At 39.4% G+C, this 22383-nt stretch overlaps 1 protein-coding gene across 3 annotated transcripts in view; it reads left to right on the forward strand.

Moving 5' to 3' along the window:
• The window catches only part of LOC131430893 (protein O-mannosyl-transferase TMTC2), a 720087-nt gene that overhangs the window by 597465 nt on the left and 100239 nt on the right, over positions 1-22383 (forward strand). For all 3 annotated transcript variants that reach the window (XM_058596143.1, XM_058596144.1, XM_058596145.1), the window contains exon 7: positions 13242-13327. In XM_058596143.1, the coding sequence (XP_058452126.1) occupies positions 13242-13327 (86 nt within the window). The remainder of the gene's footprint in view (positions 1-13241; positions 13328-22383) is intronic.

The raw sequence follows: 22383 nt of genomic DNA on the forward strand, positions 1-22383 counted from the left end.
AATTTCGATGTTTTATGCAGTTTTAAGAGTTTTGGCATCAAAAAAAATTTTTTATTTTGGAAATTTCATGTACTCCCCCCTATGGTGCTTTTTCAAGATCGATAATTGTCAAACCTTTACCACCGGGCAGCACCCCTTAAGCATGTCCAATTTAGGTCAAATTTTGCATGAAGGCTTTTTTCGAGGTGCTTAAACTTTTGAGCACTAGAACTTTACGAAAATAGAGTTGATCCCAAAATTTTGGCACCCTTATACAGGGTGATTTTTTAAGAGCTTGAGAACTTTTTTAAACAATAAAACGCATAAAATTTGCAAAATCTCATCGGTTCTTTATTTTAAACGTTAGATTGGTACATGACATTTACTTTTTGAAGATAATTTCATTTAAATGTTGACCGCGGCTGCGTCTTAGGTGGTCCATTCGGAAAGTCCAATTTTGGGCAACATTTTCGAGCATTTCGGCCGGAATAGCCCGAATTTCTTCGGAAATGTTGTCTTCCAAAGCTGGAATAGTTACTGGCTTATTTCTGTAGACTTTAGACTTGACGTAGCCCCACAAAAAATAGTCTAAAGGCGTCAAATCGCATGATCTTGGTGGCCAACTTACCGGTCCATTTATTGAGATGAATTGTTCTCCGAAGTTTTCCCTCAAAATGGCCATAGAATCGCGAGCTGTGTGGCATGTAGCGCCATCTTGTTGAAACCACATGTCAACCAAGTTCAGTTCTTCCATTATTGGCAACAAAAAGTTTGTTAGCATCGAACGATAGCGATCGCCATTCACTGTAACGTTGCGTCCAACAGCATCTTTGAAAAAATACGGTCCAATGATTCCACCAGCGTACAAACCACACCAAACAGTGCATTTTTCGGGATGCATGGGCAGTTCTTGAACGGCTTCTGGTTGCTCTTCACTCCAAATGCGGCAATTTTGCTTATTTACGTAGCCATTCAACCAGAAATGAGCCTCATCGCTGAACAAAATTTGTCGATAAAAAAGCGGATTTTCTGCCAACTTTTCTAGGGCCCATTCACTGAAAATTCGACGTTGTGGCAGATCGTAAGTCTATTCATGATGAAATGTCAGAGCATACTGAGCAAATAATAATGCATGAAAATCATAACCTCAAAAAATGTGAGCAAATACTAATGCATGAAAATCCTAACCTCAAAAAAATCACCTTTTATATACAAGAGCGGTAAAAATCAACGTGTTTTGTCGGTTACGTCACTTATACAATCATATTTCTGGAACCAAAAGTCACAACCATTTGATCTTCGAACTTGATCAATGGCACGACAGTAGCTTTCAAACGAGCCCAAGTTTGTTGAAATCGGATCAGCCATCTCTGAGAAAATTGAGCGCGTTCAAATACAACGCTTTTTGTCGGTTACGTCACTTATAGAATCATATCTCCGGAACCAAAAATCACAGCCATTTGATCTTCGAACTTGATCAATGGCCCGACAGTAGCTTTCAAACGAGTCCAAGTTTGTTCAAATCGGTTCAGCCATCTCTGAGAAAATTGAGCGCGTTCAAATACAACGCTTTTTGTCGGTTACGTCACTTATAGAATCATATCTCCTGAACCAAAAATCACAGCCATTTGATCTTCGAACTTGATCAATGGCCCGACAGTAGCTTTCAAACGAGCCCAAGTTTGTTCAAATCGGTTCAGCCATCTCTGAGAAAATTGAGCGCGTTCAAATATCTTCGAAAAGTGCACACACATACACACACACACATACACACACACATACACACACACACACACACACACACACACACACACACACACACAGACATTTTCCGATCTCGACGAACTGAGTCGAATGGTATATAACACTATGGGTCTCCGAGGCTCCGTTCGAAAGTCGGTTTTTCCAGCAATTCTAATACCTTTCTATAGAGAAAGGCAAAAACCCTTCTTAGTCCACTTAGTGGAATTTTCATATATCTTGAAAAATCACCATAGGAGGGAGTACATGAAATTTTCGAAATCGAAAAAAAATTTTTGATGCCAAAAGGCTTAGAATTGCATGAAACGTCGAGATTTAGTGTCATCTCGAAAAAAAATTTTTTTGAAAAAGTCGACTTTTTGGGACTTAGAAAAAATATGAAAATTTTTCTAAGTCCCAGAAAGTTGATTTTTTCAAAAAAAAATTTTTTCGGGATAACACTAAATTTCGATGTTTTATGCAGTTTTAAGAGTTTTGGCATCAAAAAAAATTTTTTATTTTGGAAATTTCATGTACTCCCCCCTATGGTGCTTTTTCAAGATCGATAATTGTCAAACCTTTACCACCGGGCAGCACCCCTTAAGCATGTCCGATTTAGGTCAAATTTTGCATGAAGGCTTTTTTCGAGGTGCTTAAACTTTTGAGCACTAGAACTTTACGAAAATAGAGTTGATCCCAAAATTTTGGCACCCTTATATATACAAGAGCGGTAAAAATCAACGTGTTTTGTCGGTTACGTCACTTATACAATCATATTTCTGGAACCAAAAGTCACAACCATTTGATCTTCGAACTTGATCAATGGCACGACAGTAGCTTTCAAACGAGCCCAAGTTTGTTGAAATCGGATCAGCCATCTCTGAGAAAATTGAGCGCGTTCAAATACAACGCTTTTTGTCGGTTACGTCACTTATAGAATCATATCTCCGGAACCAAAAATCACAGCCATTTGATCTTCGAACTTGATCAATGGCCCGACAGTAGCTTTCAAACGAGCCCAAGTTTGTTCAAATCGGTTCAGCCATCTCTGAGAAAATTGAGCGCGTTCAAATACAACGCTTTTTGTCGGTTACGTCACTTATAGAATCATATCTCCTGAACCAAAAATCACAGCCATTTGATCTTCGAACTTGATCAATGGCCCGACAGTAGCTTTCAAACGAGCCCAAGTTTGTTCAAATCGGTTCAGCCATCTCTGAGAAAATTGAGCGCGTTCAAATATCTTCGAAAAGTGCACACACATACACACACACACACACATACACACACACACACATACACACACACACACACACACACACACACACAGACATTTTCCGATCTCGACGAACTGAGTCGAATGGTATATAACACTATGGGTCTCCGAGGCTCCGTTCGAAAGTCGGTTTTTCCAGCAATTCTAATACCTTTCTATAGAGAAAGGCAAAAAGCCTTCTTAGTCCACTTAGTGAAATTTTCATATATCTTGAAAAATCACCATAGGGGGGAGTACATGAAATTTTCGAAATCGAAAAAAAATTTTTGATGCCAAAAGGCTTAGAATTGCATGAAACGTCGAGATTTAGTGTCATCTCGAAAAAAAATTTTTTTGAAAAAATCGACTTTTTGGGACTTAGAAAAAATATGAAAATTTTTCTAAGTCCCAGAAAGTTGATTTTTTCAAAAAAATTTTTTTTTGAGATGACACTAAATTTCGATGTTTTATGCAGTTTTAAGAGTTTTGGCATCAAAAAAAATTTTCGATTTTGGAAATTTCATGTACTCCCCCCTATGGTGCTTTTTCAAGATCGATAATTGTCAAACCTTTACCACCGGGCAGCACCCCTTAAGCATGTCCGATTTAGGTCAAATTTTGCATGAAGGCTTTTTTCGAGGTGCTTAAACTTTTGAGCACTAGAACTTTACGAAAATAGAGTTGATCCCAAAATTTTGGCACCCTTATATATACAAGAGCGGTAAAAATCAACGTGTTTTGTCGGTTACGTCACTTATACCATCATATATCTGGAACCAAAATTCACAACCATTTGATCTTCGAACTTGATCAACGGCCCGACAGTAGCTTTCAAACGAGCCCAAGTTTGTTAAAATCGGATCAGCCATCTCTGAGAAAATTGAGCGCGTTCAAATACAACGCTTTTTGTCGGTTACTTCACTTATACAATCATATCTCCGGAACCAAAAGTCACAGCCATTTGATCTTCGAACTTGATCAATGGCCCGCCAGTAGCTTTCAAACGAGTCCAAGTTTGTTCAAATCGGTTCAGCCATCTCTGAGAAAATTGAGCGCGTTCAAATACAACGCTTTTTGTCGGTTACGTCACTTATACAATCATATCTCCGGAACCAAAAGTCACAGCCATTTTATCTTCGAACTTGATCAATGCCCCGATAGTAGCTTTCAAACGAGCCCAAGTTTGTTAAAATCGGTTGAGCCATCTCTGAGAAAGTTGAGCGCGTTCAAATATCTTCGAAAAGTGCACACACACACACACACATACACACACACACACATACACACACACACACATACACACACACACACACACAGACATTTTCCGATCTCGTCGAGCTGAGTCGAATGGTATATAACACTATGGGTCTCCGAGGCTCCGTTCGAAAGTCGGTTTTTCCAGCAATTCTAATACCTTTCTATAGAGAAAGGCAAAAACAAAAAAACTGGATGGATCGGGTAGTGGACACAACACCACAAACACCCTCCGAAATAAAAGTCGGTTTAAACAGTGAAAACTGCGCGAGTGGAAGCTATAGAAGTGGTTTCAGTGTTTTTAAAGGGTTGTCGCACCCTATAATGATGCAATGAGTGCATTTTAGTGGCTGGAAACAGCATATTTTAAAGTGCCGATCAGCCAAATTGATGGCTGCTGATCTTTTTTCGCCATGGTCGCTTCGATCATCGCGTCTTCGCAAGCCAGTGTTTGTGTTTTTATTATATTGCCGGTCAAACATCGGTATATAGGATTCCATTAGCCCTTTGGCTAGTATACAGGTTTGATATGAACTCATACCATTCAGGTACGTTTATTCTTCCTATGTGTGTCACTGAGGAAAAATAAATGTTTTTGCACTCTATCTTCACATTACATTCGGTGCCTTTGGGCACTTAGGTATGTGACAGATGCAAAATACACACCAATCGGTTGCCTTTCAATCGCAACTGGTGGTGTAAAACTATTTGTACTGGTCAATACCGGTAAGATAGTAAAGTTTCAAACTTTTTTGTTTGGGCACTCGCTATATGTGTAAATAGCATTTTGGCTCATCTCCACACGATCTGTCGCTGTGTGATCGTTGGATTTAAATTATATCCTTTTACTACTTGGCGCCATGCAGGGAATCTGCGCGGTAAGCCAGCGCTAGCTGTTCTATATAGATACAGGAGTGTTAAATTGTACACCGCGGTGTGGACGGTTTGGGAACTGCTCGCGAACAGTGCTGCTCAAATTGATGTCCTGGTCGCTTCCTTTTTCCCTTGGCTGTGGAGACAGTGCACTGGATGCAAATCAGATGTCATTTTTGCACTTTGACCTCTGTGGTATTTATTGTTCTGTTGGTTTATAACAGCTTTTGGGGGGGCTGCTCTGGGGTTTTCAGTTGGGCTGCGGGTTTGCCGAGCATGTCTCGAACGTTTGCACCACTGTGTGTACAATTTATTACTCCGATTTAACACTTCAAGTGTATCTTCGGTCGGTGTGTGTAGATTTGGACAGTTTGTCACACTCGTCCATACGAAGCATTTATATTTACTTGTGAATATAATTGCGTACAAATTCTCTGCCATAGAATTTGGGATTACCTAATTAGGATTAAAGTATTAGTGAGTATCCAACTCTGTTCTTTTGGAACGGACTTTCGGCTTTCTTTTACTTTGGATCGCACTAGCGAAAGGTTGAGTATTTCCTCGCGCGCTTTCACGCTTTAAATTCGTATCGCTTTTTTCTCTTTTATTTTTCGGAAAATGGATACAAAATACATCCAATCATCTGACTGCTCTCATTCCGAACCGTCTGATGGCCAGAAACCTGGGAGTTCCGTCACAAAGTGTCGGAACGACCAGAATATGGAAGTCAGAGGGAATGGATTCGAGAGTAGTCAGACTGCGATGGATGTTCAACCCGGTCCTTCGCCTTCCACCGTTGAAACAGAAGGCGAAGACAAAGGTAAAAACTTTGAGCGAAATCTAAAAAAGAAGATTCGCAAAAGACAAGCTCTCGGAAAGGCGGCTTCTGCTTCTAGAGGCCACTTGTCCGAACAAACTGAGCGCTTTCAGGTCCGGATGTTGAACGGTATGTTCACTGAGGACCTGAAAGCCCATTTATTAAGAGACTTGAACAAATGTCTCTTCACAACGACGTCTACGGAGTTTATACCAAGCTTCAAAGGCTGTGGACTTAGGTACGGCATCGTCTGGTTCTCTCCGGAGAATGAGATAAGCAGTGCCTGGCTCAAGCAGAAGCTTGGTTTGATAAACCAGCAGGCTGGCGATAGTAAGTTCATTATTGAACCCTACAGTCTACATCAAAATCGGGTTTGCCTTCCTATTCCTTGGGATACTGAGGAAGGGTTGGCTGAATCCGATGTTCTGATGAGATTAGATCTGCAAAATCCGGGGATTTTGTTGAATCGGTGGATGTTACTCAAGGCGGGTCCGGTTACTGTGGGAAAACGCATGTTTTTCTGCAGTATCGACGATGACTCAATGAGCCTTCTAGAGAAAACAAAATTCCGTCTGAACTATGGTTTTCAGAAAATCTATGTACGTATCGTTCATCAGAAAAACGTACATAGTAACAAACCTGAATAGGCTTTAAGAGCAGACTGTTCGGGACCTCGCAAAGGTTCAGAATTTACTTCTGCTTTCACTAAATGTGATCCCCAGCAGATTGTTCAGCATCCCTCAGGGGTGCAGAATTTACTTCTGCTTTCTATGTTTTTTTTTGTGTCGTCAATTTCCCCCATTCTCCTAGTCCAAACCTTACCATTTCCCTTCGATCCCTCCCTCTAACACATCGGGAAAATGATGAAAACAAATAATATGGATGGCAAGGCACAAATCTCCAAATATCAAGGGGAACGTGCCATTCGAGCCAATTTGTTCTGATTCCTGATTCCTGATTGTAGTAACTGTTGTATTATGGGAAAAGCGCAATTTTTCTGTGTTGTGCAACATATCTTTAATTGTCACGAACATTTATTCACAATTATTGTGCAACTTATACAAAAACTCATACATCGATCACATTGCAAATGCAGCAATTAAATCAACAAAAAAACAATTGTGAAACTCATGGGAACGACTACATAATGTAAACAAGAATTGAATTGATGTTTACAAAAACATAGCAAACATAATATCTAATGAACAAGTTTCACATTTGATTTTCAATACAACTGTCCGTAACACAAACATGGAACTTTAAAAACATTCTGCACATAAATAATTGGTAATACTACATATTGTAGAATTGATCTTTTACGTTTTAGGAGATAGAAAATCGACAACGAACTGCATTTTTATGGTGAAACATGTCTTCGTACACCTGAAATTTTCAAGCGCTTTTGAATGTACGTGTTTTGATGATTGCACATAAATTTCTATGAAAATAACAATCTATTCTTTTCAATTAACATGATCGGGAGAGTGTTTAAAATATTTATAAGAAAGCGATCAAACATTCATACACATATTCAGACGATTTTTACCATATTGATGTTTCAATTAATCTGAAAAATCTTGAAATGAATTTTTCTTCAATATTTTCCAATATGGCAACGAGGGTAACAGTGTGTTGAAAAGAAAGTGGTTCACCCAACGTAATGATTTATGTTACCTAAATGAAACGAAATATAAACATGTAGATATTGAAAAGAGGAATTTTTGTTTTTATTTTTATCAGAATAGTTGTTTTTATTTTTATCAAACTAGTTGACTTAAACAACAATATAGTTTAGTCATTCATCTTAGTGAACCCGACATTTGTGTTACGCACTGTAAGTATTATTTTGGTGAGCCAAAGACATCATATTAACAAGGTATCCAGCTCTTACATTTCTCGAACAATTTGTTCATTTGGCAACATCCTTTTTTGCGAGCATGGCGCCCTCAGGCGAGTCCGCATCGAATCTCGTACTTAGAAGTAGGGGAGAGAAATTTCAAATTCGTGCGCGCAAAAACAGCAGCACTGCGCACCCATGCAATTGACATGATATACCTATTGAATGTGATGCGGTGAGATGGCGTTGCTGAGCTGAAGATTGATTTCGGTCCAAGCTGACAGGATCTGGGTGAGCCCATGTGCTTTAGTTGCAAAAACAAGTTGCTCAAGCGGTAATATATAACTATGAGAGTAACTATTATGAACTTTACTTTTAATTCAATACCTTTGAAAAGTGATGTCAGGTCCGTTCATTTTTTCGCGATATGAAAACTGAATATAAATTAATAATTATATTTCTGTTTTCATTGCATATCTAATGCTGTATTTCTGAAACTTTTATGATAATATTCTCATATCGGCAAGTTTTACGTTCATTTCAAGCAGATAAATCTGGTACAACTTATTTGCAAGTTTCGAATTGTTTTTCTAAAAATGAAGAAAACTGCACACACAAATTTCATGAGGCAGTCAACTCAAAACAAGGCGGACTCGGCAGCAAAATAGTTTTTCTGTGAGGTTTTCAATTGGGCTTATCATTTTTTGCCTTGCGGAGAGCAAAATTTCACTATTTTTCCTTCACAAAAGATTTACAGTCATTTCGGCATATATTGAGTCCGTTACAATTATGACAGCCATTTGAAAATTTTTTGATAAGTTGAACAATTGTTTTAGTTACTTCGTTTTTACATGACGATGTAAAAATTTTGGCAGAGCTTCTATGACTACTAGTGCAACGTGAGCAAGTTGGTGATTCGCTGCACAATTGTTTTAGATATACTTAAAATTGTTCTATAATGATTTTTTTCGGTATTATCGAAAAACTTAACAGGTATAAGTTGCACAACCGATTTTAATATATTTAAAAATCTTTTTGAACATATCTAACATACAAAACAATTCTAAAACAATTGTAGAACCTCTTGAAATTTCAATAAGTTACATTTGCTACTTGGGCGGCTACCGAGAATTCATAACAATTTTATCTCGTTCTGTATTAATGTGTGCCCCCTACTAGAATACGAAACTTCTTGCATTGAATGACCAATCAGAGCGATGCTTCCTAAATGATACATCGCTAACTTCTTCAAACACATCGTCTCCGATTAGGAAATGGTGTCTTAGATTTAGAGCAGGCAAAATAAAATCACTGCTCGCTATTAAACAAAATTCCAATCATATATAATTGAAAATACGGGCCAAATCGATATATAGTAACATTTACAATCAGTTGGCTATTGCAACAAAATTGACTGAACTGTAAATGCTTAAAGCTTTATCACATTTCTACGTGTATTTTTCTTCGAATTACCGTGACCGATTTTTACAAACTTAGATTCAAATGAATGGTCTTATGGTTCTTAAAATTTTTGAATGGCATTTGGATCCGAACTTCGGTTCCGGGTTTACGGGATAGATGTTGAACATTTCAAGCATTTATACAGAGCAGTGACGCAAAACACGAAAAAAAAGGTTGCTGATGGCTCAAATAAATTCTAATCGATAGGTCTTGTGAGTTAATGGCCAAACATATTAATTCCGGCTATACCAGTCCCCAGCTTCGAAAGGCCTCATGATTCCATACATCGCTCTTCAATTTCACCCTAGGTGACTTTCAAACCGTCTTATAAAACTTACCGGTACGTATACGCGGTGGTACGGAAAAAAGAAACACAACACCGCCTCTACGAACGAAGCACGCTGTGTGTGGTGTTCGATTTCATACATGCAGTAAAGAAAACGAAAACCAAGACTGAAACTTAGTTTTGAAAAAAAAAAACAAGCGCGTCTATCGGCATAGAGTACACATAAATCCGAGTTTTCAACCGTTTCGAAGAAAAGAGAATCACGGCACAGACAGAAATTTCTGTCACCGGTGTGTGATTTTTGTTGAATACGGTGTAGGGGTAGAAACAAATCATAGCTACCTTACATGCTTCGCGATTGTTGATGATACTTGCCTTGTACATAAAGACTGTCCCAGAAAGTATGGACGCAACCAAAAACCGCTAACATTTCGTAATGGTTAGGAATCTGTCAATTTTTATGGCTGCGTCCTGTTGTTTACACTCTTCTCTAACCACTTGTGCAGTTGTTTATTCGTTTTCATTAGTTTGTTTCGAAATGCGTGAACTTTCAGCAGGCCTACGTCAAAAAATTGTGTACAAATGGTGCACAGAACGCGGACTGTCACTGAGAAAGACAGCAAAAATGGAAGGAGTAAGTGAAAAAGCCGTGCGAAATGCAATCAGGAAGTTCGGTGAGGATAACACTTCTGAGGATAAACCGAAAACGGGTCGACAAAAAGGTCCTGCTAACCCTCAGTTGGATAAACGTATATTGAAGGCGTTCAAGCAAAAGAAGGAGGTTTCAGTTCGGGATGTGGCCAAAAAAGTGGGCACTTCGAAGTCAAATGTTCTTCGTGCTAAAGAACGTTTGAATCTTCGAACCTATAAGAAGCAGAAACAACCAAAACGTAGTCCGAAACAAGAAGCATCGATCAGGCCGAGGGTTCGAAAGCTGTACCATACGATTCTTGTTGGAAATTTGAACTACATAATCATGGACGACGAAACCTACGTGAAACTCGATTACAAATCCTTGCCGGGTCCACAATATTATACGGTGCGAGAAGGGCAAGTGTTAAACCAGTCCGAGACATCGATTGAAGTCGAAAAATTTGGTAAGAAAGCTATGATCTGGCAAGCAATTTGTAGCTGCGGTAAGATTTCAAAACCCTTCATCACCACTGCCCGGGTTGGTGGTTCAATGCATAGGGCGCTGGTCTTACAAGCCAGTTGTCGTATGTTCGATCCCCGACCTGAAAAGATTCTTAGTGTCAGTAGGATCCATAGTACTAGTAATGCAATGATTCTGTACACTAAGAATCGCCTGCGAAGTCTGTTGAAACAGAAAGGCCAAATTCCACAAAAGGAATGTAATGCCAGGACTTTGCTTCTCATCACCACTGCTTCAATGAACAGCGAAATATACATCAAGGAATGTTTACAAAAACGACTTCTACCCATGATTCGAAGCCACAAGGATCCTGTTGTCTTAGAAAACATGTCTCGGCAGCCGAAACCATTCAACAGTTCGAAAAAGATTGGAAAAAAGTGTCAAAACTTGTCGCCAAGAAGTCTGTACGGAATTTAATGAGGAACGTTCGCAAGAAGGTGCGCCAGCTAGTCTACAATGGCTAAGTAGCAAATGTTGAGAATAATATTCTGTTATTGTAGTCAAATATATATATCGAATAAAATTTGAATATCTAACATTATTTATTTATGAATTATTTACAGCGAAATCAAAGTGCGTCCATACTTTCTGGGACAGTCTTTATATAAAACTTAAACTTACATTTAAATGAATTAAACCTAAACCTAAAATAATTAAACCTATAATTAAATGAACGTAATCTATGCTTACTATCCTTGAATTTATAACTAATCAACATAAAAGAAATTATCATAACTTAAAAGCCCCTAAGGTGCCATTTTTGACGCTATTGTGAACCCAAGCTGTTCAGCGCGATTTGCTTTCATCGCAGTTGAGTTGGAATCGAGATTATTTTGTAATTTTTCGTTTCCACGAAAATTTGCATGTTTTTGTTTTACAGTCAGTAATACAGTAATATTGTACCGGTAATGTAGTGATGTCAATTAAAACTGTAAATAATATTTACATACATTCTGTGACCAAAATTGATTGAAAATTCAATCACAAAACATGGTTCATGCAGCTGATTCCAAAATAATACCCTTTTAAGTTTAAATTTCATATGCAAAATCAACATAAGTGCAAAATTTCAGTTGATTCGTTTAGTTTCGAATAATTGATTTAATCAAAATAGAGCATGAGACTCACGCCAATCAATTTGTAAAGACTTTGTCTGCATAATCAACATACAGAACGAAATAATTACATTGAGTTTATTGTTAAAGTGTATTGAAAATGGAACAAATTCCTTAAAACTGGCCAACAAATTCTTCTGGCATGTCTAACGCTCGTATATTTTTTTTTACAAAAAACCATACATTTGGCGTAAAAATCAAGTAAACACAGTACATCGACTTCGAAAAAACATATATGAATGAAAACCACGAAAAAGCTACCGCAGAGACGGGACTCGAACACGTAGTTAGCACCTATCCGGGTAAATCGATTTACCAATTAAATTATCCTGCATGTGAAACAGACGAAGAAACAGTCTAATTGAACAAAAGAACCGAGCATGTTCAGCTGTGCTCGGGCGCCACGGCGCTCAATTGTAGTCATTTCACTATAGCAACCTCTACGCCCGTTGTTTCAGCCTTCAATTAGTCTGCTTTTTCGTGTGTTTCACATGCAGGGTAGCTTAATTGGCAAAACGATTTCCCCGGCTAGAAGCTAGCTACGGGTTCGAGTCCCGCCTCTGCGGTAGCGTTTTTTCTGCGGTTTTCATCACACAGTGGTATTCGCATATCATTTTTTTAATCTGTTTTCCTCGTTAGATACTAATCAAATGTAAAACTAGCTCAATACGGCTCTACGCCTTAGCAAGACAAATCGTTGAAAGAAAATAATTATCAAATCATTTATTTCCATAATCTCAATTTTTTTAAAATTTTCGACTTAGGGCATTTTTAAGTTTGAAAAAATTAAAAAAAATGCACGAATTATTCATCAAACATTTTTTTAAAAGCGTATGATTCTTCTTGGCACTTCGTATTGAACAAAAGTGGGTAACGTTACTAACGTTACTAACGCATTCACATGCAACGCAAAAATAAAGATATTGATGTGGAACATTTTCATACTAGTTTCAGTGTCGTTCCGAAAAGGCGCGAAAAGGAAAGAATTTCCTAATGAATATGCTCGGTTCATGCACTTCGAATCTTCCTTGGTAGCTTACAATGAAGTATTGTGTTGCTCAAAAAATTCATAAGCAACCAAGATTCTTGAAAATTGCACAATAAATCAATGATAAAATTTTTGAAAATGTCTCTATATTAAACCGGAACAGAGATATAAAGAATTAAAATTATAATCTTTATATTTCGAAAATTAAGACTGACGAAACCTAGTAATCTATACTAATGTTGTGTGTTATTATATTCGATATTAGACTTACTCATAAAACAAGTCTTTTATTTAGCCTCAATTTTAACTTGTATTTATCGTTCGCCGTTGCTGGCACAGCTTCAGCTTCTGCGAGCCAATTTTATTCGTGTTCACGTCAATCCGGTTATATCTCTGACATTACCCACCCACCATTTTCTCCATCAGTGCATCTGTTTTTCCACCATCAATACTGATTTTGATTCCGATTTTTTCTCATTTCAGAGGAATTTTACTACAAACCCAACAAGAGTACGCCGAGGCTGTGGAAAGTTTCCGAAAAGCGATCCAGTTTCGACCATCACTCGCACGTAAGTAAACCCACATTCATCAGTGTTCTAGGAAAGGAAAAAAACAAATTCGCTACTTCCAATGGAATGAAGAGCGAGAAAGCGGCTCGTAGAATGTCACACCGGCATTGGCACATGGTAATCCTTGTGCCATTTTCCATAGATATCAAATCATTGAATTCAATACTATGATAGACTTAATTTTCTAGTAAAATAATTGTTCAAGCAATCGAATAAAGACTCCTCTGCCAAAAACAAAAAGCTCTAACTTTTTAGATTTTTTTTCTATCTCGATTTCAATTTATATTTCGTTCTGCCAAATCCAATCATAAATATTTTACGTGTTTTTCTCGCCAACATTGCCAACGATTATGAACTCCTGTCACTTTCTAAACAGACAGCACCCCTTCAGAACTTCAACCCATGTCAATTAGTGTACGCTTCTCTGCCTGTCATTTATCGTGGACCGGGTTGCTTCGGAAGTGGAACAAGAAAAGCAGCAATGAAATTGCTCCAGTTTTCCTCCCGTTTCGTTTTTTTTTTGCTCGGTGCCACGACAAAAAAAAACATAAAATTTATTCGAAGCAATCCGACGCACCACTGGGTAAAACAATACCAGAGCGCGCTAGTTCGTGGATCCACTACCACTCCCAGGTGGAGGAGGAGGAGGAGAAGGAGTTTTGGGGCCATCCCTCTCAGTGACACTCTGACGCAAGAAAGTTATTTTGCCAATTCGTTACGCATCGTGTTTCTCTGTGTCAGGTTTTCCCAGAGTTCCGAAAAGTTAACCTCGATACTTCGTCTTTGCTTTATTTTCTGCATCGGCCCATATTGGATCTCGATGCTGGCGGCATATTCAATAAGAATAGTTTAAGGATATACAGATAGGTAGGGCCATTGCTCCTGCAGTAACATCATTAGTATAGGTCGCAAAGTTTTTAATTCTTTACGTGACATTCAATTGGCAGGTTGAACTGCAATAGAGGTCAATATGTTTGCTTCGGACTTAAGAGACGGAAACAAATTTGATGTATTAAACGTGGAATATTTTTACAATTGTTTTAATAAGCGAAACAAATAAATGAACTGCGATCGATATGGGTGCGGTTACCTTACCTGTCTGTCTTTATATACTAGGAACACCCAAACGCACCAGATGGCTAGTGCAGATCCTGCGTGACGAATTGATTGTTTTCGTTCGTTTCTTCGTGGTTCATCTCCTCTCATGTCCTCTCCACAACCAACCGCGTCTACGTCACGATATAGGAAGCAGAATCTGTTACTCTTCCCCATCTCGCTACAGCTCGTTCCATCTCGCTGCATTTGGGTGAAATTTTCATTTCTTTGTTATGGTTCTTGGCCAGTTCCCGATGTCTGAGGCGCAACACTCGGTAGGGATGGACGATACAGCCAATCCTTCGCATCAGCTAGACCGGATCGGAGAGGAAAGTGAAAGTCGGTTTCGAAACAATGCGAGGCCAATGTTTGATTATGCGGCGGTGCGTGAGGTTCGAACCCCCGAAAGGCAGGAACCGGTGGGTGCGACGAAAGAGAAAGGACGGGATAAGACTTCTGGACAGAATTTATGTTTCTATTCGAGGAGTCAAGGTTGTAGTTAAATATTGATTTTCTGCCAACAAAGTTGGACGGTTTTTCAGTCAAAGGGAACGGATGGTCGCTTTGGAGGATCCGACCGCGATACACGCAATCTTGGTTTGGTAGGTAAAATTTATTTCACAAAAAAAAAATCGATTTATTTTTAGGCCCCCCAGCCTGACATAAATGTTCAATGATCTGTGTTCTAATCGTTTTTGATTTCGATTTACTTTGTATGATGTAATACAAACAAAGCTTTTAGCATCCAATTACGCTACTCCTGCGATTACAACTACGCTAGAAACCTAAACGGAAATGTTTTTTTTTGTGCTGAATACGCCTTACTCTACTATGGGGTGCCTTTTCAAAATTAACCATATGGAAGAATGGGCAGAATTTAATTGTACATATCTCGAATTTTTATTGTTTTAAACAATAACGAGCGTTGTTTCATGTAATTTTTTTTTTTCGAGCATGTAATTCAGTAATGACAAGTACAAACGAACTTTAGAAAAAATTCATCCGACACTCGTCCGAATTTGTTTCGGAAATAATACTTTCTGGAAATGTTCGAAGTGACCATTTTTAATCTTGAAACGACTTCAAACATCGTTTCCTGCCATGTAGTGGTCAATTTCGTTCCAAAAATACCCTTATTCCAATGGTTTTCAAAAGATACTGATAGACAAGATTGGCGACATCTTTTGGTTTCGTAACGACTTCAATCATCCTTTTCCGGCACCTACTCGTCAAATCCATTCCGACATGTTCTCTATTTTTTTTTCAACTATATTTGTTACACAAAACTATTTTTTACGAAGCAAATTCCAAATAATATAAACTTTTTCCATGAACCGATTTAATTTAAGATTCCCCGCTTTGGAACACAAATGAAAATACAAGTGTATCAAAATCACAGCTATTCATGAAATGATGTTCACGCAAACTTTCCTAACATTGCGCAAAACACTGCAACGTACAATATTCAAAAGATCGGGAAAAAATCACCCGCTTCTCTCTTTCGACGGAAAGATAATGCACACTCATAAAAGTTTGTCCTATTACTTGATTGATCCTGTCTCTAATTTTTGACGTCTTTATTTCTTGTACAGTTGTGATGATTTGCCTAAAAAACTTCAACTCGCTAGTGTATTAGCTGTTTATATTGAACGGCTAACGTGACTTAGCAGTTCGACGTCAACCACTCAGCAGACAGACGTAAAGTTAATTCTACTTGCAAAACTCTTTTTTCTATTATTTTTACGTTTTGCCTTTGACTCATCAGTGCAGAGCAGTTCAAATTGAACTGCTTAGTGCTAAACTCAGCAGTTCAATTCGAACCGCTCAGCAGACGTAAAGTTGTTGCTTCTTACAGAACACTTTTTGTTCTGCAACGGAGTGCCTTTTCTGACGTGCCGAACGAAAACGTGTTTTCGACTATTTCTGACCGATGCATGTATGGTGGTTCGACACGTCAGAAAAGACATTGCACTCCGTTGAAAAACAAACAAACGTTGTTCTGTAAGTAGCAGAAACTTTACGTCTGCTTAGCAGTTCAAATTGAACTGCCGAGTTTAGCACTAATCAGTTCAATTTTGAACTGCTCTGCACTGATGAGTCAAAGACGAAACGTAAAAAGAATAAAAACGGTTATGTGCCCTAGCACAAAATTTGGCTAACCCACAAATGATCTTCTTCTATTTTACCAAAGTGCAACGTCTAACCTGACGCTATTGCTAAACGTCATAATACCACAAAATGCTTTGATCAGTTTTGACATTCGCAACGATTTCAGTTAACAAAAACCTGTTTAAATTCACCTAATTGTGTAATCAGATTATCCAGATCCGTTATTCAGAAGTTGATTGCGATCACTGATACTGATCTGTAGTTGTTACTGTTTGGGAAAGAAACTGCTAAAACTAAACAAAATTGACAACAACATTCTGTTCATTGCTTTTTGCGTTCCTTAGGATCATTCATTTTGTTTAGAGAGAAAAGCAATCTTCATTTCAAGATAGCGTTTTAAGAAAATTGCTCCATCAAGTTGCACTGTCGGCAGTTTGGTTACGAAACAATTTTCATACCAACTTTCCGTTTCTGATCATTTGCATTTGAGGGAATAGCACTGAACAGTGTTAAACATCGACGAAATAATATTGATAATATTACGAAAAACATTTTTTAATCCACCTAAGGTGTAGTGATGTTCTCATATACTTATATTATTACTAAAAGATTCTGTCAAGAATATTTGTTTCAAACTTGAATAGAGCTAGAAATTTTTTTTTGTGTATAAACTAGCATAACTTTTTCAAATTGTAAGCAGTTATGTCAAGTCACTAAAAATTAACTTTATTTTGCATTGTCGCACTAAATAACGGTTTGAAATTTTACACTTTACCCTATGAAAGCATGATCAAATTCAATAGCAACCTATGGGACCAACAGATTGTTTATTTGAACCCACACAATATTTATTGATTTATTTTTTTTTTTTTTTATTCAAGAATATAATGTTTAAGGCACACTGCTTAAGCTCTAAGATGCCAAGGGCTTTTACTAATTTTAATTTACGACTAACTTAAAACTAGGGTTGTATCATTGAGTAATGTCATATTTGGGTCGCAATGGTTGACTTTGGCAGATCCAGCCTTCAGCTGGTGATCGGCAGTGGCCGGTGAATTGAATATTTCATGAGAGTCTTCCATATGGCGTTGGTGAATGTTCATGTTGGCCGCATTCTTCGGTCCGTGTGGGTCCGCGGGAAACACCCCCAGGTTACGAATACCCGGCGGGTGGCCCGCATGCTGTTGGTAAGTTTCCGTGGGCGATGATGGTGTTGTTACAGAAGAAAATGAGAAAAAAAAAATAGCGAAGTAAATATTGCGGAAAACGGAGTAAAAAGGGGATATGGGAATGAATTGACTAAAACGACAAAGATCTAATTAGTTGACATCGAGATGGTGAAGAGACGGGGAGGGGGGAAGCGAAAAGGTTAGTGACAGCACAAAGATCTTGTTAGTTCCGATGAAGATGGTGGACAGATGAGGAATCGGGATAATCGGCGGAAGTTAGTGTCGAACCTGCAGGTGAAGATTATTCTTAGCCACAGTTGAAACAACGTCGATAAATAGGAGGAACTTTCTAAGCCAGATGTAACAGATTACACTTGTATATTAATGTGTTTGAGAAACTCGTATATCAGAAGCATATATGAGCTATCCCGACTCGCCAACACATCCCGAACCGGAACTTCAGGCGGTCTACCTCGGGCCCTGAGGGATTCCAGTAGCTTCGACCTGGCGTCGCGATACTCTACGCACGACCACACGACATGCTCGATGTCCTGATAACCGTCGCCACAGGTGCAGAGCCCGTTCTCCATGATCCCGATACGCCGGAGATGTGCGTTGAATGTATAGTGATTTGACATGAGCCGTGACATAACGCGAATGAAATCACGACTCACGTTCATCCCCTTGAACCACGGTTTCGTTGATACCTTAGGAATAATGGAGTGTAGCCATCGTCCCAGTTCGTCATTCGTCCATGAAGTTTGCCAACTTTCGAGAGTTTTCTGACGAGAAATACTGAAAAATTCATTGAAGCAGATTGGTCTTTCATAAATATCACCTTCTAATGCGCCCACCTTAGCCAATGAGTCTGCCTTTTCATTTCCCGGAATGGAACAATGCGAAGGGACCCAGACTAACGATATTGAATAAGAATGCCCCCTTGATGTCTAGGAAAACTGACGCCATTTGTTCCTTACGAGCGAATGCCATTTGAATTTCGGTTGAGAGCAACGCTAAACAATCGTTCGTTCCTTTGCCTCTGCGGAAACCAAATTGTGTATCTGAAAGTAAGCCATTAGTTTCGACCTAATTGTCTAGACGGAAGAGAATCATTTTTTCGAACAATTTCCGGATACAGGAAAGCATAGCAATCGGCCGATACGAATTGTGATCGGTGGCTGATTTTCCTGGTTTTTGAATGGCGATCACTTTCACTTGTCTCCAGTCATGTGGAACAATGTTGCCCTCAAGGAACTTATTGAATAAACTCAACAAGCGCCTTTTGGCGGGGTCAGGCAGATTTTTCAACAAGTTGAATTTTATTCTGTCTAATCCCGGGGCTTTATTGTTACATGACAAGAGTGCAAGTGGGAGCTCTACCATCGAAAACGGTGTTTCGTTTGTGTTTGGTGTCGCGGCGCGGGTGATCTTCTGTTCCGGTACAGAGTCTGGGCATACTTTTTTAGCGAAATCGAATATCCAGCGGTTGGAATATTCCTCGCTTTCATTCGTGGTGTTATGATTGCGCATTCGTCGGGCTGTGTTCCAAAGAGTGCTCATAGATGTTTCTTTCGTTAAGCCGTCTATAAACCGACGCCAGTAACCGCGTTTCTTGGCTCTAATCAAGTTCTTAGTTTTAACGTCTAACGCCGCGTAATTCCGGTAATTATCAGGTGTTCCATTTTTTCTGAATATTTTATACGCGGAGGCTCTCTCCGCGTTTAAATTTGTGCACTCTTTGTCCCACCACGGGTTGGGAGGACGGATGTTAGTTTTCGCGCCGGGTACACGTTTCGTCTGAGCTTGAGTCGCGGTGTCGAGAATCAAGCCAGCCAAAAACGTGTACTCTTCCTCCGGAGGAAGTTGTTGAGTTCTTTCAAGTTTCTCAGATATCGAGGTCGCATAGCTATTCCAATCAATATTTCGTGTGAGGTCGTACGAAACATTGATTGTCTTCGATGGTTTTGAGCCGCTGGTGATTGATATTACGATCGGTAGGTGATCGCTACCGTGGGGATCAGGAATTACCTCCCACGTGCAATCCAACCGTAGCGATGTCGAGCAAAGGGATAAATCCAGCGCACTTGGTCTTGCTGGTGGTGCAGGAATCCGTGTCATTTCTCCCGTATTCAATATTGTCATATTGAAGTTATCGCAGATATCATGGATCATAGCTGATCTGTTATCATCGTGAAGACAGCCCCATCCCGTACCGTGTGAGTTAAAGTCTCCCAAAACCAACGTCGGTGCGGGAAGGAGCTCAATGATATCACTGAGTCGCCGATGCCCAACCGAGGCTCTTGGGGGAATGTAGATGGAAGCAATACAAAGGTCCTTACCTTTGATTGTAACATGACATGCGACAACTTCAATACCTGGTATCGAGGGGAGGTTAATTCGATAAAAAGAATAGCACTTTTTGATCCCTAAAAGTACTCCTCCGTAGGGATCATCTCGATCCAGGCGAATAATGTTAAAATCGTGGGAGTTTAAGGGTATTTCAGAAGTTAACCAAGTTTCGCACAATGCAAATGCGTCACATTTCAGATTATTTACTAGAAATTTAAATGAATCTATTTTTGGGATAATACTTCTACAATTCCACTGTAAAACAGTGATTAGATCCGTGACCTCGGTGGATGATTTAGCCATCGAAAGATACAATCGCTGAAAGAAGGGGCCAATTTGCAGTCAACTGCTTCAAATATGTTTTTACTGTAGGCATGAAAGCAATTAAAATGCTTCTAAGAGGGTCTGAAATATTGAAAGTTGTAAAAATCCAGTCCACAACATCAGAGAACTTTATAAGTCCAGCACCTAGTTGGTTCTCTGGTGGATTTTTAGAGACGCTTGGGGATTTTGTAGTCCCTGGAAGTGGTGGGAATTCCATCTCGGAATTGAGTTTTCCGAGACCAGGAGCTTTTTGCTTCGGTGATTTTTCCCGATTCCCGTTAGCTGTAACTTTTCGAAGCCCTTCGGAAGACACCTTCGAACCCTTACTAGGTAGCTTATGAGAAGATTTATTCATTCTTTTCCTACAGCTATGAGGGACCGTTGAAGATGGACCTTCCAAAGGGTCGTCAGAATCGCTCTCGTCAGTCGACAAGCAAGCATATGGATTCGTTGTCTGTTTAGGAGGGGTGGCACTTTTAAGCATCTCTGCGAAGGAACGCTTGGAGTGCTCCTTTAGGGAACGCTTCATTCGATCACCTCGCAGTTTGTAAGCGGGACAATCAGAGAGGTCATGTGGACCCTCCTTACAGTAGAGACACTTTTCAGCATCCTTACCGCAAGAGCCGTCCGCATGAGCTTCCCCACAGTTAGCACAACGTGGCTTATTGCTGCAATGGGTAGCTGTATGCCCCAGTTGTTTGCAATTGGTACAATTCATTATCCGGGGTACAAATAAACGAACAGGCAAACGAACCCGGTCCAAGAGGATGTAGTTGGGCAAAGCAGTGCCGGCGAAGGTCACACGATAAGAGTCTGATTGAGGATAAGACTTTGTTCCATCCCCTGCGATCGATACTGAATGCAATCGCTTGCAATCCAGTATCTTGACATTCTTAAGTGAGGGGTCTTTAAAACAACCCGCCCCGTACTTAAGAATATCCTCGCAAGTCAAACTCGCATCGGTGACCACACCGTCGATTTCTACTTCGCGAGCGGGCACGTAGACGCGGTACTCCTGCGTAAAGGGATCCTTTTGAACAAGCTCATTAGCCTGTTTAGAGCTGGTAAACAGGACCCTGAGCTTGTCTGGCCGTATTCTATCAATACTTTTTATAGTATTATATCGCGAAAACAGGTCTCGCGATATTTTTAAAATATTTAAATTTTTTTCTTTTGATTTGGTCCGGAAATAGACCGCGTAAGGCCCGGCCGGTAGTGCGAGCCCATCAGGATAGCTCTTTATGCGGGACATTTTACAGACAAGGGAAGTCTCCATTTGAACATCGGGAGCGGGGGGGCCAGGACTTAAATTAGACATGTCGCGGAACTACTTCCGCGCAGAAACAAGTAATTCGGGGGGAAATATAATGGTCAAAAACGAATAATCGAAGTAATGGTACTTAACTTAAGATCCAACGGGGGACACCAAGCTGGTCTTCGTCGGTCGGCGTATCGCCGCTTTGATGATGTGCAAAAAACCTCCGAGAGGAAAAAGCACACTTATTTATAATCCTCACACAATGGCCGCTTGTTTATAATCCGCACACTTGGCCTTGATCGCCGAAACAATAACCGGCTAACGGTACCGTTTCGATCCACCGCTCACAATAAGGCACTGTTCTATTATATAATGCGAAAAAAACCTCTCAGAGGAAAAAGCACTATTGTCTATCACACAATATCGTTTCGATCGTCCGACCACTTTATCACACACACACAACTAGTTTTCAATGCTTTCGCAGTAAATCCAAATCACATCCGTTCGCTCGGAAGGTTGAAACGGCAATGATATTGATTTATTTGATTTGAATACAATAAATGTAAAATTACTTATCAGTTAATAAATAAAAATTATAAACCGTATATTAAAACCTAAATATTTATCAATTCATTGGTTCTGATTCATGTTTCTCTCACATGTTCACTAATGCGTTCAAACGAACTGTTTCCCTACACCATCACTAGCTTAATCGAAACAGTCGTACGGGCGTGTGTAAATAACTTTAGGAA

The sequence above is a fragment of the Malaya genurostris genome, chromosome 2, assembly GCF_030247185.1.
Source record: "Malaya genurostris strain Urasoe2022 chromosome 2, Malgen_1.1, whole genome shotgun sequence".
NCBI classification, from domain to species: domain Eukaryota; kingdom Metazoa; phylum Arthropoda; class Insecta; order Diptera; family Culicidae; genus Malaya; species Malaya genurostris.